This window comes from Apis florea, unplaced genomic scaffold (genome assembly GCF_048593485.1).
Source record: "Apis florea isolate Af1SG1 unplaced genomic scaffold, ASM4859348v1 contig_3370_pilon, whole genome shotgun sequence".
NCBI classification, from domain to species: domain Eukaryota; kingdom Metazoa; phylum Arthropoda; class Insecta; order Hymenoptera; family Apidae; genus Apis; species Apis florea.
In genome coordinates, this window is record NW_028256747.1 from 699,031 (window position 1) to 713,700 (window position 14,670).

A 14,670-nucleotide genomic window follows, 5' to 3' on the forward strand; every position below is an offset into this window, starting at 1 on the left:
GGAATCTACATATTTCTCGCATATTTCTACATTTCTCGTGTATCAAAGATCTACAAATCTTTCAAAGTGCAGTAATGCTTTCAGAGTGCATTGCAGTTCTCAAACTTTGGCAGACGTGTATCAACGTGTATCTCGAACCGTATCTCGCGATACTTTCAAAGTCTCGGGACACCTCGGATCTTCATATATCGTTAAGCAAATTGCTTAAAAATTCGCGACAGAGGGGATCGAATGGCCATCACTGGGGAGGAGGAGGAGGAGGAGGAGGAGGAGGAGGAAATGTCAAGCAGTCGCGACTGAGAAGGTTAAGGAGGAGGGAGAGGAAGAAAGAGAAATCGAGAGAGAGAGAGGGAGGGAGGGAGGGAAGAGGGAGCGAGAGAGGAGGAGCGAGAGAAGAAGGGGGGGAGGGAAAGGAGGGGGAGGGGGAGAGGACCAGGGTGCCGGAACGAGCGGGGCCGACCCTGCGCGCAGCCTCCCCAGTCTACCCCGAAGATTCAGTCGTCGTGCGGCAGAGGAGGACCGAGGAACGCCCGGTCGAAGCACGCTGCTCTTCTCTCGATTGCTCGTCTCTCTTGCAACCCTCTCTGTTCCTCCGTTGGTCGGTCGGACGCACGCTCGTTGCCTCCCTTCGGTCGGTGCGGTGCGTGTGCTTCACTGCTTCACGAGTGAAAACGAGAAAAGCTACGAGGACGCTCTTGTGGCGTCCTGGTCTACGCAGCCACCACAAACTGTTACAGCAGATACGGTAAAATTTCCACGACACGAGGCGGAATATCGGGAAGGGAATAGGGCGAAACATGGGCAAGTCGGCGTGACAACCAACGAACGGCCAAGCGTTTCGATTCGATACTGCGCGAAATTCTGCAACATCGTTCCAACATCGACGCCGGTATCTGGGCTTGTCAACCTCTCGTCCACTTGTCTCCTTTGATTCTTCTTTCTTTCTCGCGTCTCCGTTCTTTCCTCTCTCTTTCGCGACACGACGCAAGGTGACGAGGGTGGACAGTGATATCGCTTGCCACGATACTTGATCGCAGTGGTGGTAGTGTTGCTTCGACGACGGTGGTAGTGGTAGTAGTGGTGGTGGTGGTGGTGGTGGTGGTGGTAGTGGTAGAGGTGGTTGTAGTGGTGGTTGTGATAGTGGTGGTGGCGGCGGCAATGATACTAGGGATGCTAGTGGTAGTGACGGTTTAAATTTCAGCCGCGTGCTCCGGTTCGCGTACGTGAGCCATTACACGGGTCCACGGGCTTTCTCGTCAACCTGGTAGGATATACGAGCGGCAGATTCATGATTCGCGGATGCAAATTTTGGCCCAACACTTCGAGTGGCTGCATAATTCTTTTCGCCGGTCAAGCGTTGATGACGAACGAACCCGACAACTTCTCCCGACTCACTGCCGCTTCTTTCGCACGAGCATTCCCGCCTGCGTGGACGCGCGTTTCTTTGGCATCCTATGGATTTTGCGTGTAACACGTTACTTCGAGACGATCTACAGAGTTCCTCCCTTCTTTCGCGTATGCGATCGAGTGAAGGATTCGATCGAACCGGTAAAAAAAGGAAAAAAAGAAAAAAGAAAAAAAGAAAAAAAAGAAAAAAAGAAACGAGGGATACATTCTGTTTCAATTGTGCTCGACCTCACGGTTCTTTCTCGAGTCGAATTCTCGCGATTCGATGCACGACTTCGATACGTGACGAGGCGAACAATCGGTCGCAAAGCTATCGCGATTCGAAATGACGAAAAGAAATTGGTGACGGGACGATAATCTCTTTGTCATCGTTGTATACGCGAGAATAGAAAGACGCGAGTTCCGTGAATCGTTTCGTGGGAAAAAGTCCGCTCGAATCATGCCTTCTCCGCGCCAAGAGACGGAGGAGAAAAACCAATATTTACGTCGCTATGATTTACGCCTCCAACTATTTTCCTCGCGATTCAAGAAGGATGGAACCGGTGGGGGAGGGAGGGGGAGGGGTTGGTAGATGAGAATCGTACCTCGTAGGCATTTCGTCGGACAAAGGTAGAACGTTGATCGCCTCCGAAATCGGTATTCAACGGGAGATTTTTTTTTCCCCACCAAGTGTACGTAGTACGATTTCAACGCTTTCTCCGCGCGAAATCTCTTCCTCGCAATGTGACAGAATGCCCGCAGCAAGTGATAATTTGTTCCAAGTAAAGTATGTATTTATATCACGAATCGTTCTCTCGTTCCTCTCGAACAGCGTAACGTTAAACTTTCACGTCGGGTCGGTAGTTTGTAAAAGTTTGATTACGCGAAACAACGTGATCGATCGCACAACAAGGCAGACGCTATCATAGACGAAAACGAAGGAAGCTCGGGAAGAGGTAAAACGGGGGTTCTATCTCTTTGGCAGAAAGGGCGAGTACGTGGTTGGCCGGCGTTCACGGCGAATACACGTATCGTTCGAAAGCTTGTTACATTAGACGCGAGTACAGAAGTATCGGCGGAGTGAAGCGACGCTTCTCCTTTCCCTTTACCCTGCAATCAGTCGGAGCATTGAACGGCGGCGAAGAAAACGTAAATACGCTGTAAACATTACCGGATCCTCCGATATCGGTTCCACGCGATGCATCTTCTCTTTTCCCAAGAAGGCAAAAAAAAAGAATGGACAAACGGCTCGTGTGTCGCACGCACATATCGTGTACACATCCTATATCGTATACGTATACGTCTGGCAGGTTTGCATTATGGAAATCCTGCGGACTTTACGACTTTTCGAAGATATCGCGTACATTTCCTTATCTCGGTTTAAGGCTCTCCGGGAAACGTTTATCTCCGTGGCGTAAAGAGGATAGATAGACTCCGTAAAATCGGCAATGATCTCACTCCGCGTGCTACCCCCTATACCCCTATACCCTCCCTTATTCTTCTCCGTGAAATATTTATATTCTTCGGGAAGGGAAAGGTCGGCGAAGAGGGAATTTTTCGATGGAAACGCGGACAATTGTAGGATTCACGGCCACACGACAAGCAGCAGATTCTCTCTCTTTTCTCGGTTTTCCATGGATTCCATGTCGCGGACGAGATGCTTATTCCCATTGCCATTCGATCGCGCGGGAATGAATATCGGTAACCGTGGGACAGACGCAGGGTCGATGCTTTTCCGTTGTACTCGATTCTTTCTCGTTGAATGGAAATGCTTCACTATATTTTTTTTCTTCTTCTTTTTATTTCTCTCTTTTTTCTCTCTTTTTCTCTTTTTCGTTCTAGCGTTGGGCGTCGTGTCGGAACGAAGCATCGAAGAGAACACGAGTTGGAAGGAGAGGAGAAGGGGATGAGAAAAATATGACTCGTCGATCCAACTTCTCCCTTCATTTTTTTGTCAACCAGCCGAGGGGGGAATCGTGGACCGTGTCGAACGTCGGCCGTTGCAAATGAGATTCGTAGGAATCGAAACGCGAGCACTACCGTAGCAAGATCGAGCGTCCAAGTCCAACCAACACTTTCTTCTTTCACTTGCCACTTTTGGCAAGAAACTCGTTCGCGGCTTGAAAGTATATACGATAGCGAAAGAAAAACGAAAGAAGAATGCGAAAGAGAGAAGGAGAAGGAGGAGGGGTTGAGGAAGAAAACGGAGAGACGAAGGTGGCAAGTCCCAGATTAACTAGCTTGTTTAAATGTTTATTCTGTCGGTCGGAAAACTCTTTTTCTTCGTTCGAAGTGGAATTCGGAATCGATCGAGGGGAAAAAAAAATCCGCTCGCGTTCCCTGGCGTTATCGTTATCAAGAGGAAGCTTGAGGTTTTTTCAACGGATTTAAATGCTCGTCGATCCTCGCGGAAAATAAACAGGAACGTTAGCTTTCGCCGTGGCATAATAAAAGGTTTACAATTTCCGCGCCGTGTTCTCGAATCTTTTTCGACGCGTCACTTTACAGAGAGGAAAAAAAGAGAAAGAGAGAGAGAGGAAAAAGAAAAAGCGCAAAAGTGTCGTTGAACGCGAGCGGATTCCTCTTCGAAAGATGAAATTTCAATCGTGTATCTCTAGATACTACAAATATATCGTTGCTTTGAACACGCGGACGTGTCCGATCGAGAACAATGAATTAGACAACGGTTGGTTGAACTTCAAAAGCGCGTTAAAAGTTTCGATGTTTCTCGTCTCTTTCTCTCTCTCTCTCTTTCTCTCTTTATAAAACATTCCATTCGCGGATGAACGTCTTTGGAGAAGGAACTCCGGAGTCTGGCCAACAGACTCGGTTCGAAAGAAGTCTCGTTAAAGAGGCAAATTGGACGATGCCTGTTCCGTGAAGCCACGACAAAAACAGGGTGTCTTGGACCGTCGAGTGTCTCGCGAACGAGCGTAGCGAATCGGCGGCTGGTCGATACAGTCGAATCGAGAGAGTCGAAGCGTACGATACACGTCGCGTAAATCGAAAGTCGTTCCGCTGATTAAACGGTGGCAAAGCGAACGTAGGTGTCTCGTTTTACAATCGTGGCCCGATATCCTTTCAGGAAGGTGGGGATTCACCGGCGCAGGAAACGAGGAGCGTACGTGCACGATGCCAGCCAGGACCACGTCAAAGGATAGAACGCAGCCAGAAGCGAGAGGAACGTCATCGGCCCGATACTCGAAGCAGGAAAATCACCGTTCCATTTTACACTTTTATACGAAACGAGCTACTACAACGACCAACGTTTCCGCGTTGTTCCGGCCTGACGGTGTCTTTTGATTCGGTGCCCGAAAATAGCAACGCACACCGAGAGATAGAGAGGAGAGTGGTGAATGGTCGACTAAAAGCGAGCGTTGGCAACGGAACGAAACATCGGGACGACGTCGAGAAACCGTGCCGCTTCATTCGTCGACGTCGGCATCGGCGAATCAACGTCCAACGTGGTGAACGACGATACGGATTCGAGCCTCGTACGAGCCCCTTCCCCCCTCCCCACCCCCGTTACCTCGTACTGTGCGCGTGACGAACGACGCCTCGAAATGGATGGAGAAAAGTACGGTTCGAATCTTAATCGGCTTGTAAATAGTCTATCGTAATTCCTCTCGCGTGGACCCGAGATATCCATCTAAGTGGCGTTATCCCCAGTTGCCTCGTTTCTTAGCGTACGCAAACTTTCTTCCCTCTCACGAACGAAAACCGGATCACGGAGGAAACGGTGTCCAATACGGGAGGATATAGAGTCGTGCGATATTTCGATTGAAAATATATATATATATACATACAGAGAGAGAGAGAGAGAAGAAAAAGGATAAAAAGAAGACGTCGAGAGAGGAGCCTAATGTTTCTCAACGACATGGGGCTGTTAATGTTCTTAGCACTAACGGCCTCCCTCCTCTTGGGTTATTGCCAAACGGATGAAAAAGGTAATGTATAGACGTCCTCTTGAACGGTGACGAAAGAAAGCCGCGGTTCGCTTTCGTCCGTTGCCGTCGCGCGCGATCGTAAATCCAGGGATGCGCGATGGAAAACCAGCAAACACCGACAGAGATTAACTTTTATGGAACGAATGCTCGCCGCGAATGTACTTATATCACCGATATCCGACCCTCTTCTTTTCAATAACTCGACCCGACCATCCACCATTGGACCATTGGACCGTTTTTAATAACCAACGAAAACGGCGCGAGTCGTAAACACGGTTCGGCGGCGGTATCACGATCGCTCGATCCAACACGCAACACGATCCCTGGATTCACGACGCTTCCCCTAAATCCTTTTTACGACGATCCTCGCGTCAAATATGAACGATCGTCGGCATTTCGCTCACCTATGATGGAATTCTGAACTAGAAAATGGACGCGTACTTTCTCGTTCTTTCATAACGTCTCGAATAATGGAAGAATTTCAATTGTCATTGATTCGAAAGAAAGATAGAGGAAAAGAGAAATATCACTTTTGATCGTGGGAAAAATGTTCGTTTCGATTCGTTCTTTTTTTATCAATTAGATTTATATATAGTATCGCATAACGGGGATGTAAGAGTGAGTAGCTGTTTTATCGTGGCTCGATATTAAAGTAAACGTAACGTAGGAAATACAGGAAGGTTAATTACAAATATTAATTACGAAATTAACATCGTTCGTTCCATGAACGAGTACGAGTATATATAAATCGGGATGTGAAGAATTAATATAGCGATACGAGACGCGGTTCGATCATCTCGCAGTGCATCGACGCAGATGAAATACGAAAATACGACATGTGCAGATGCGTTTTCGATCATCTGTAATTGCTGTGATACAGGCTCGCGGTTCTTCGATTTCCCTCTCACGTCCGTGTCTATTTATTCTCCGGGATGTCGTCTTTTCATTTCATTTCCGTTCCAACGTTTCGGTTTTAATGGGTTCGATACATGGAGATAGGGGACACGCGATAGCTTGCCGAATCGAAATAGGAAATCGTTCGCTCTTTCAGGAAGTTTGTCTTTAACGACGAAAGTGAGATTAAACCAAGTGCGAAAGAGAACAAGAATGATCGAGGCTTGAATCGAGATTTTTTTCTTTTTTCTTTTTTTTCTTTTTAAATCGAAGAAAGAATATTCCGCAATGATCCGAGTAAAAAGACGAAGCTACATTTGCCTATATTCGTTAAACTTATCACGCGTCCCTATCGTCTCCATGTGTCGATAAAACGAATTAATCCTTCCATCGATTGTACGACGTTCGAAACAAACTACGAACTTGACCGATTACGAGATTGGAAAAAAAAAAAAAAATCTCTAGAGAAAGGCCTCGCGAGTTTGCGTATAACCGCTAATATCCGCGAGTTTATCAATTTTAGATAAACTACGTTACTCGTTTCATAACTTGATACGAGTATCCGGCCGAGAAAGAAACGAAGAAACGATAGATGGATAAAAGAGTTTTGCTATCGAGCGACGTAATCAGTTTTTCATTTAGCCGGCTAATCCATCGTTTAGCGTAGACTCCGCGTGTTGGAACGATCAAATTATACGAGGTAGAAACTTTTATCCCACGCTCGAAAAACAATTACCTGTTATTTTTCGTTGTAACCGAGTCGAAAATGGAATTTATCGGTATCAATTTTACATAAACCATTCTTGATTTCCCGGCTTCGTATTTCTGTAATAGGTGAACGTCGAGGGCAATCTAACCAAGCATCGAAATACCATGATGGAAATAGCAATGGCAACACGAGTTTAATCAATTTCCCGTTTATCTCGCGTTCCATTTCTCTAATCCATCATTTCGCTCGCAAATTAATGCTTCGTCGACATCGCGCGGTTCAAAAGCGGTCGTTTTTCGAACAATCGAAGGCTTTCTCAGCCAAAAGGAGGCGGGGGCATATTGACAAATTTTGTTAATTAAACGCGACTAGCCTGTTTACCGATCAGGGACACGATACGAAATCGCATCGATTCGCGCAAATCGTTTGATACGATGAAACCGAAGCCGTCTTAATCCACCTCGTTTCTCTGTCTCGTGTTTCATTGAAAAAGGGAATTTGTCGACGCGATAAAAACGCAAGTCACGACACAAGGCCAATATCACTCTGCTACTCGTCTTTCCGTTCATCCAGCTAATCTGTCCTTTATAGGCTATAGTTGTTCGCTCCAAATTTCGAATCGGAGACGCGCATATACACGGGAACGAAACGAAATCAAATTGCGGAAAACATTTCGCGCACTTTCTCATCTTGGATCGCGACAGGATTACTTTGACGAAAACAAGATGAACGCGATGCTGAACGTTTCGCTATATATACGTAACACGAAAGAAAAATTTGGGAGAAAAGAAAAGCGCGAATCGGGATATTTCCGCGAAACGTCTGACGTCAAGTAGTTAAGAACAGCATTTATTGGTCAGATGTGGGGGATAGCTTTGAGAAACGTTGCCCCGAAGCGACTAATTTGGCCATTTCCGTGCTCTATTATCTCGATAATTAGCGATCGATGAACATTTCCGATAGGAGAAAATCTGCTTGTAATTGGTTAAGGACCTCGACCTCGTTATTTCTGGATTGTGCTCGGTAAACGTGAACAAATTGCGTGTATGTGAAGAAAAAAAGAAAAGAAAAGGAAAAAAAAAAAGGAAAAAGAAAAGACGAAAACTTGGATTACCCGTTTCAATCCTAGAGTGTCATCGCCATACTGTCTCTAATCGAAGTAAGTACATTTAACCTCGATAGAGAAGCTATGCGTGGATACACGAACACAGATACAAACGTTATGGCCTGTATCGTGAACCGAGGATTCCCGTAAACAGGTGAAGCCGGGTTCTATAACCGTATAGAACACTCGTCCCAAATCGATTCCATCGATTCGCGGTTGACGTTAATGTTTCCATGTCCCCCGTTCCACGATGTTGCGTCGATAGAATAAAAATAATAAAAGGAGGGGAACGGAGAAAGATGAAAGAACGAAGCTGGATGGAAGAGATAAAGAAGATAGCGCGTAGTTAATGATCCGTACGATTATTCCACGTATTCGTCGAACGCTTTCCAAGATCATTTACACGCCTCTGGGAAATAAACTCTTTACCAACGTTCGACACACGCGCTTGTCCGATTTCTCGGTATACAGTTTGAGACGCGAGATCTCTTCTTCAACGGTCTTTTAAAGGAGTTGAAGTCGCTCATTCATCGGTCTTGCCAAGCTTTTCAATCGCTTACTGTGCTTTATTTCCTTTTCTTTCCTCTTCCTTTTCTCTTTATTACGTTGATTTCTTTCTGTGTCTGTTCGACACGGTCGATATCAGTATATCAACCGATGGGAAATATTGAACCATACCTTCATAACGATCGACGAAACGTCAATTAAATTCTGCGTCTCTGCGTCGTTCGTTTATTTATCGCCACTGTTTTTTCTCCTTGTTATTTTGATTTCCGTAAAATTCTCGATATTTTCGCGAGATATAGTTACGAGGTATACTGAATTAAACAGGTAAAGGTCCATTTGGATTACGGATGCAATCGTGCGGCGAATAAATATTTCATATCGATAAAAATTACACGATCATTTTATTCACGGTCAAGCGGTGAATAATTTACAGCACACGCTATTACGGTACACTCGTCAAGGCTAATGAATTATATGAAAATCTGTACGGTTCAGGATAAATGGAACCGTTTAAGCTAAAAGAAACAAGAAGACGAGATTTCAAAATTTTTCTAGCGAAATATCTAGAATAATTCTTAGCTCTTGCTAAAGAATTCAAAATATGCGAAATTTATCTCAACTGAACGTATTATGATACAGAATATATTTAAAAGAGAAAAAAAAAAATTGAAACATTAAAAGTCTAGCAAAAGTCAATAAATCTGAACGTAAAGTTGATTAAATCTCGAGAAATTAAATCGCTTAAGTAAATATCTATAATATCGAACGATGCGTAAACATTGCATCGATAAAAAAAAACGTACACACGATAAAATATATATTGTATAATTAATACATAAATGCACATAATTGCCACGAAAGATCATCCTTTAAATGATCACGATCTTGATGACTTTTAAAAAATCTTGAAATCAAAAACAATTTTACTTCAATAATCTCATATTACTTTTAAATAACTTTATATCAGAAAAAAAAAAACGATTAATATTTTCTCACGATTTTTTTTCCCTTTTTTCTTTTTACCTCTTTCTATTTTAAATATCTCTGAAAATCGATTTATAAAAACCGAATCATGACAATAATCCTCCGTGGTAATTTTCCTTGGCAATGATTTACGAGTCGTTAATGCATTTGCAAAAAAATATCCGAGATCGCGTACGCCTCATTTTAAATATAGAAATATCGATAGCGGATGGAGATTTATTCCTTCCCATGAATATTTTCAAAGTGCATAGCACTTTTTAGATAGTCCAAAGAAACGTGCAAATTTATACGTATACGTTCATATTTCGCGCATCGATGGCCGAGCAATTGCGTCACGGAGGAACAATAAATTTTTCAAATTTATTACAGTGTCATTTTACGGAGCGAGCTACATTCATCTTCCGGTGCAAGAAGCTAAGGGTGCGACTGACATCAGCTTCCGGTTCCGAACTCATCTCGCGGACGCTATGCTGCTACTGGCCGTTGGCAGGACGGATTACTGCCTGATCAAACTCGAAACCGGCAAATTGAAGGTTCGTTTGCCCTCAATGCTTACTTCTATTAATAGGCTTTCTGTTTGGGTCTTCGTGGTCGCTGGTCGTTAACCAACCGCACGTGCTATAGTTCGACGCGACAGTCAGCACAACCCCCTCCCCCCCCCCTCCCCTTCTTTCTCTCTCTCTCATCCTAACTCTCTTTTTCATCTCCTCATCCACGAGCAATCTTTCTACAGCACGAGCTATCCTTGCTAAGAAATTAGGCTTGCTTTGAAACATTAAGAAAAAAGAAACTCGAGAGAGGGGAAAAAAAAAAAAAAAGGAGGAGAGAAAAGCAAGACGAGTTGGAGCACGCGAGCATGGATGATATAAAAAAGAGGGAAAAAATAGAAGAGAAAGAGAAATGATTTTCAGACACGCGGCTAACGACCACGTTCTCCACAGCTCGATTTTATAACTTCGATAAAAACCGTGTCGTGATTTTAACAACATCACGTCGTTGCCCCGCTTTATTCGAGCCATTAAAACTCTGCAAGTAAAAACATCTTATTTATGTATGCGGATGCTCGTGAGAATCACGAGAAATGGTAAAACAAGGTAAATCGACACGTTTCACCGAATATACATAATAGAATTTATGAAAAGAAAAAGGAAAAGAGGCGATAAATTTTTTTTATTCACTTTTCCCTTTTGCACACACACTTTCTCTCCTTCTCTCTATTTCTCCGTGTCTCTTTCTTTTCAACTAAATAAAAAACGTTTGTAAATTTCACTCGAGCAAAGTTAACGCTTCCCTTTGATTTCGTTTAAACCATTTCCGTTTTAAATTCTATCTAAATCAACGATCCAGCCATCAAAGAGAAACCAATAATAATAAGTTTCGGTGTAAACTTTTACGTAAAATACACGGCTACGATTCCATTTTATTTTATTATTTTTAATAATTCTTCAAGTAACAATTGCGTCGAAACGATTGTTACGTATAGACGTAGAAATAAATATAACACGTTCCTATCTATCGATCGACCTTTTACAGGAGGAACAATTTTTGTTACATGTCTGAAAAATACAATACAGATGGACTTTTTTTAATTGAATTAAATATGACACGTTCAAATTTAATTTTTGTACACGAGCCTCGATATGAAATAAAAACTTTATAATTTATTTCAAAGTAACGTTGGCTGTAAATTGCCGTGAAAAATTCTATTTGCGAATAAACATGAAAACTGTTCATGCATAATTGTCGCCAATGCGTGATCGAATTTAAATTTTTAAAATAGTCGCTCTCTACGTTCGTGTAAAAAATTCGAATACTGATCTTTCTCTGTAAAAATCGAATAATCGTTACGTTTTACAATTTTTTATTCGCGCGCAAGCTTTTCCCAAAGTTTTCAAATCCTCTTGTCAAATCCAAATTATTTATCGTAATTTATCGTTTCGTCAATTGTCCGAGGAACAAAGAATCTTTAATATTTTTATCCGAATTAATAAGGCCAGATACATACAAGCATCATCGTTGTAATTCTATTGTTGTGACAGGTCTCTGTTTACAATGACGCAACGCGTATACGATCTTGCGATTTCCCTATGAAAACTATACTACAAAGGTTTTAAACCGACATCCACAAACGAAAGATGCAAATCCACAAACGAAAAGATGCAAATCCACGCGTTGCTCGTCTGTGCTGCTCTATATCAGTATGTTCCAACTTCCTTTTGCAATATTTAAATAATTAATGTTCCACGTATTCGTTAATAAGTAACAAAAAAAATTAACAGGATTTTATCGCAAAAAGCAGAAACACGACTAGCTGGCCTTTTGAGTTAAGTTAGAGAGACGATTATCTCTGATATTCCTGCAAAATATATGAACGAATTAAAATAAATAAATACTAAAATTCATTAACTAAAAATATAGCGACCAGCATCCGTCCACCAAGATCTAGTTGCAAACGATCAACGTGACACGCTATTCCGATCTCGCAGTGGTTATCGCACGTGTGCATTTTGGATCGTTATAAAAAATAGGAACGTGAACCTGTCGAACTTGACAACATCACTAGGGTAGAATCGCAACAATGTCATCTGCACCTGATCTGAAATCAATTCCAACCGCGATTTTAATTTGACATCGGTCTCTTTCGGATGTTTTCGATTCAAAAGAAAAAAAAAAAAAAAAAAAAAGGAAAAAAAAGAAAAGAAAAGAAAAAAAAAGAAAAAAAAAAGAAAAAAATTTGTTTCGATGAAATAAGATGGTTCAGGTATGAATTCTCGGTGCACGTATTAACAAGCACGGTTATAAACGATCGCCGGTGATACCGTGACGTCGGCCCGAAACGAACACTCGTTGGAGCAGAATTAAACGACACCATCGAGCGTACCCGGTTGCATTACGAAGAACAACGACGCACGGGGGACAAGCAAGCCCAGATGGGCCACTTTGCTCTTAGATAGTAATCGTCGTCGAGCTCTAGTTACAAATTACGAATTCGTGAGAAGAATCGGTGGTGTACAGGGCATAGGTACAACACACAACGTCGCGGAATACGCTATCGTTCATAAGTATTGCGATATTTCGCTCTATTTGTGGCAATAATATATTCGAATTTTACCAAAGTATAGAAACGAAGGATGAGATTGAATTTATTATCTTATTATAAAGTCAATAGACCAATAATTAACATTATTTGCGATAAAATTTAACAGCAACACGCGAGTTGATTAGAATCAAATTCATGATTCGTCGATGTACGCGATGTAGTAGTCTGTTCGATAATTAGATAATTTATATATATTATTACATACACACTGATAATTACAGATCGCGTAAATTCACGAGAAATATGATTCCTCAAATAACAAAAGAATTCTCTTCGTTATTCAAATTAATAATTAATGATGCAACGTTGATACAAACATTCGTACCAATTACGAAGAATAAAATTATTGCGGATCCTTTTATACGTAATTTCGAAATTAAAATAAATCTTGTTCGAAATAAACATACTTTCGAGCGAAGTAGCGCGTACGTGCAACTTCGTTACGCTAAATAGGAACCGGTTGTTTATCGGGATGCTTATTACGATTAATTCGAATATATTATATCCGATGGTCGCGTTCATAAAACGACGAACGACGGTCGATAAGTGGATGTAAACACGAATCCCTGAAACATTTACAAAGTGCTCGCTATTAATCGGTCGTTGATGATTATTGTTATTTCGCCTTTGACTCCGGTGTATTCATATTCTTTGATAAAAATTTACAATCCTTGAACCGATGACGCGTATTTTCTTGATCGAACGCTTTAAGACGACTGATATTAATTTCAATGAACGAGATTAGTCTCAACTCAATTTCGTGAATTTCACCGTTTCATTAATGCGATCGATGCATAAATAGATTCGAGTGGAATCTAAACTCGAAATAAGTTTGCTGATAATGAATCTTCCAAGTTGCTAGATTGCTAGATTATCGATCTTTTGTGAAATAAAGAATAATCAAAAGTTGTGAAACGTAACTTTTTAATCGAGAAACTCAAATAAACGATAACCATAACCAACGAAATATAATCGAGCAAATATTCTTCGAACCTTTAATTCGATTCGGTCTAATTCAGTAACGAAGAAAAAAAAAAACGGTGGAAAACGCTAGATCGCGAACACTAATAAATCCAAAAAAAAAAAAAAAAAAAAATTGCAGACCAATCAGCCTATTCAACTGATCGAGAAAAACCTCGGCAATTGATATAATTCGACTAAAAATCTGGAACATGGTGGAACTAGTTCCCTCCCAAAGACATCTTAAATCTTTCGAAAAATCGAGAAAATTACAGAGCAACCGATTTTATCCGATGCCATCCGAGATGATTAATAAGAGAACGTAACATAGCGGAACTATTATTCGGAAAATTCAGATCGTTTTTCTTTTGATCGTAAGACGAAGACCAGGTGTAATCCAGTATCGCGATAGAGTGTTAAAACATCGTCTAAGTGCATTAGGGCGCGAGGAAAATGCCGTTTCTCACTGGATCCCAAAGATCCAGAGTGAAAACCGCGCGAATCTAATTTCGCGAAGGGTTAAGTCCACAGGTCGAACCATGAGAAGACGGGTGGGTGTCTGTCTGAGCTTAATTAAATTTGTTAAGAAGATCATTAAGGAGGATGAGAAGGGGGATAAACGGGCGGGCAAAAAGTGCAATGGAATCGTTTCAACGTCTCGTGTGCCTGTCGAGCCACGTCTCTCCCGCACCGGTTTTATCCGCTTAAAACCTTTTCCATCTTCCCAATTATTCTATTATTCGGAAGTTCGGACTCGCCAACGAGAGGTATCGTTTCACCAACGCGTTGAATTCAACGCGGAAACGTTTATTTTATTACGCGATGCAATATTTTGTTTACCGTCAAATCGTAAAATGTTTATCAATTTAATCAAACGCAAATCGCATTATATACAAAATTCGAAACAACAATTCGTCCGATCAAATGCGTACAATTTTTTCGACAATTTCGAAAAAAAAGAGAAATGTCTTTTTCTTTATCAATTGCAATCGATCGATCGAATATTTGTCATTGTTCGCTTTCCAATCAACGATGGTGCATCGATAATGCCTGACCGTCCCGGTGTCTTCGACCTTCG

At 41.9% G+C, this 14,670-nt stretch overlaps 1 protein-coding gene across 1 annotated transcript in view; it reads left to right on the top strand.

Moving 5' to 3' along the window:
* The first annotated feature begins 1,971 nt into the window (after window positions 1-1,971).
* The window catches only part of kon (chondroitin sulfate proteoglycan 4-like protein), a 34,150-nt gene continuing 21,451 nt past the window's right edge, over window positions 1,972-14,670 (top strand). The window contains exons 1-3 of the mRNA XM_086912289.1: window positions 1,972-3,603; window positions 4,472-5,333; window positions 9,902-10,065. Of these exons, the coding sequence (XP_086768415.1) occupies window positions 5,249-5,333; window positions 9,902-10,065 (249 nt within the window). The 5' untranslated portion in view covers window positions 1,972-3,603; window positions 4,472-5,248. The remainder of the gene's footprint in view (window positions 3,604-4,471; window positions 5,334-9,901; window positions 10,066-14,670) is intronic.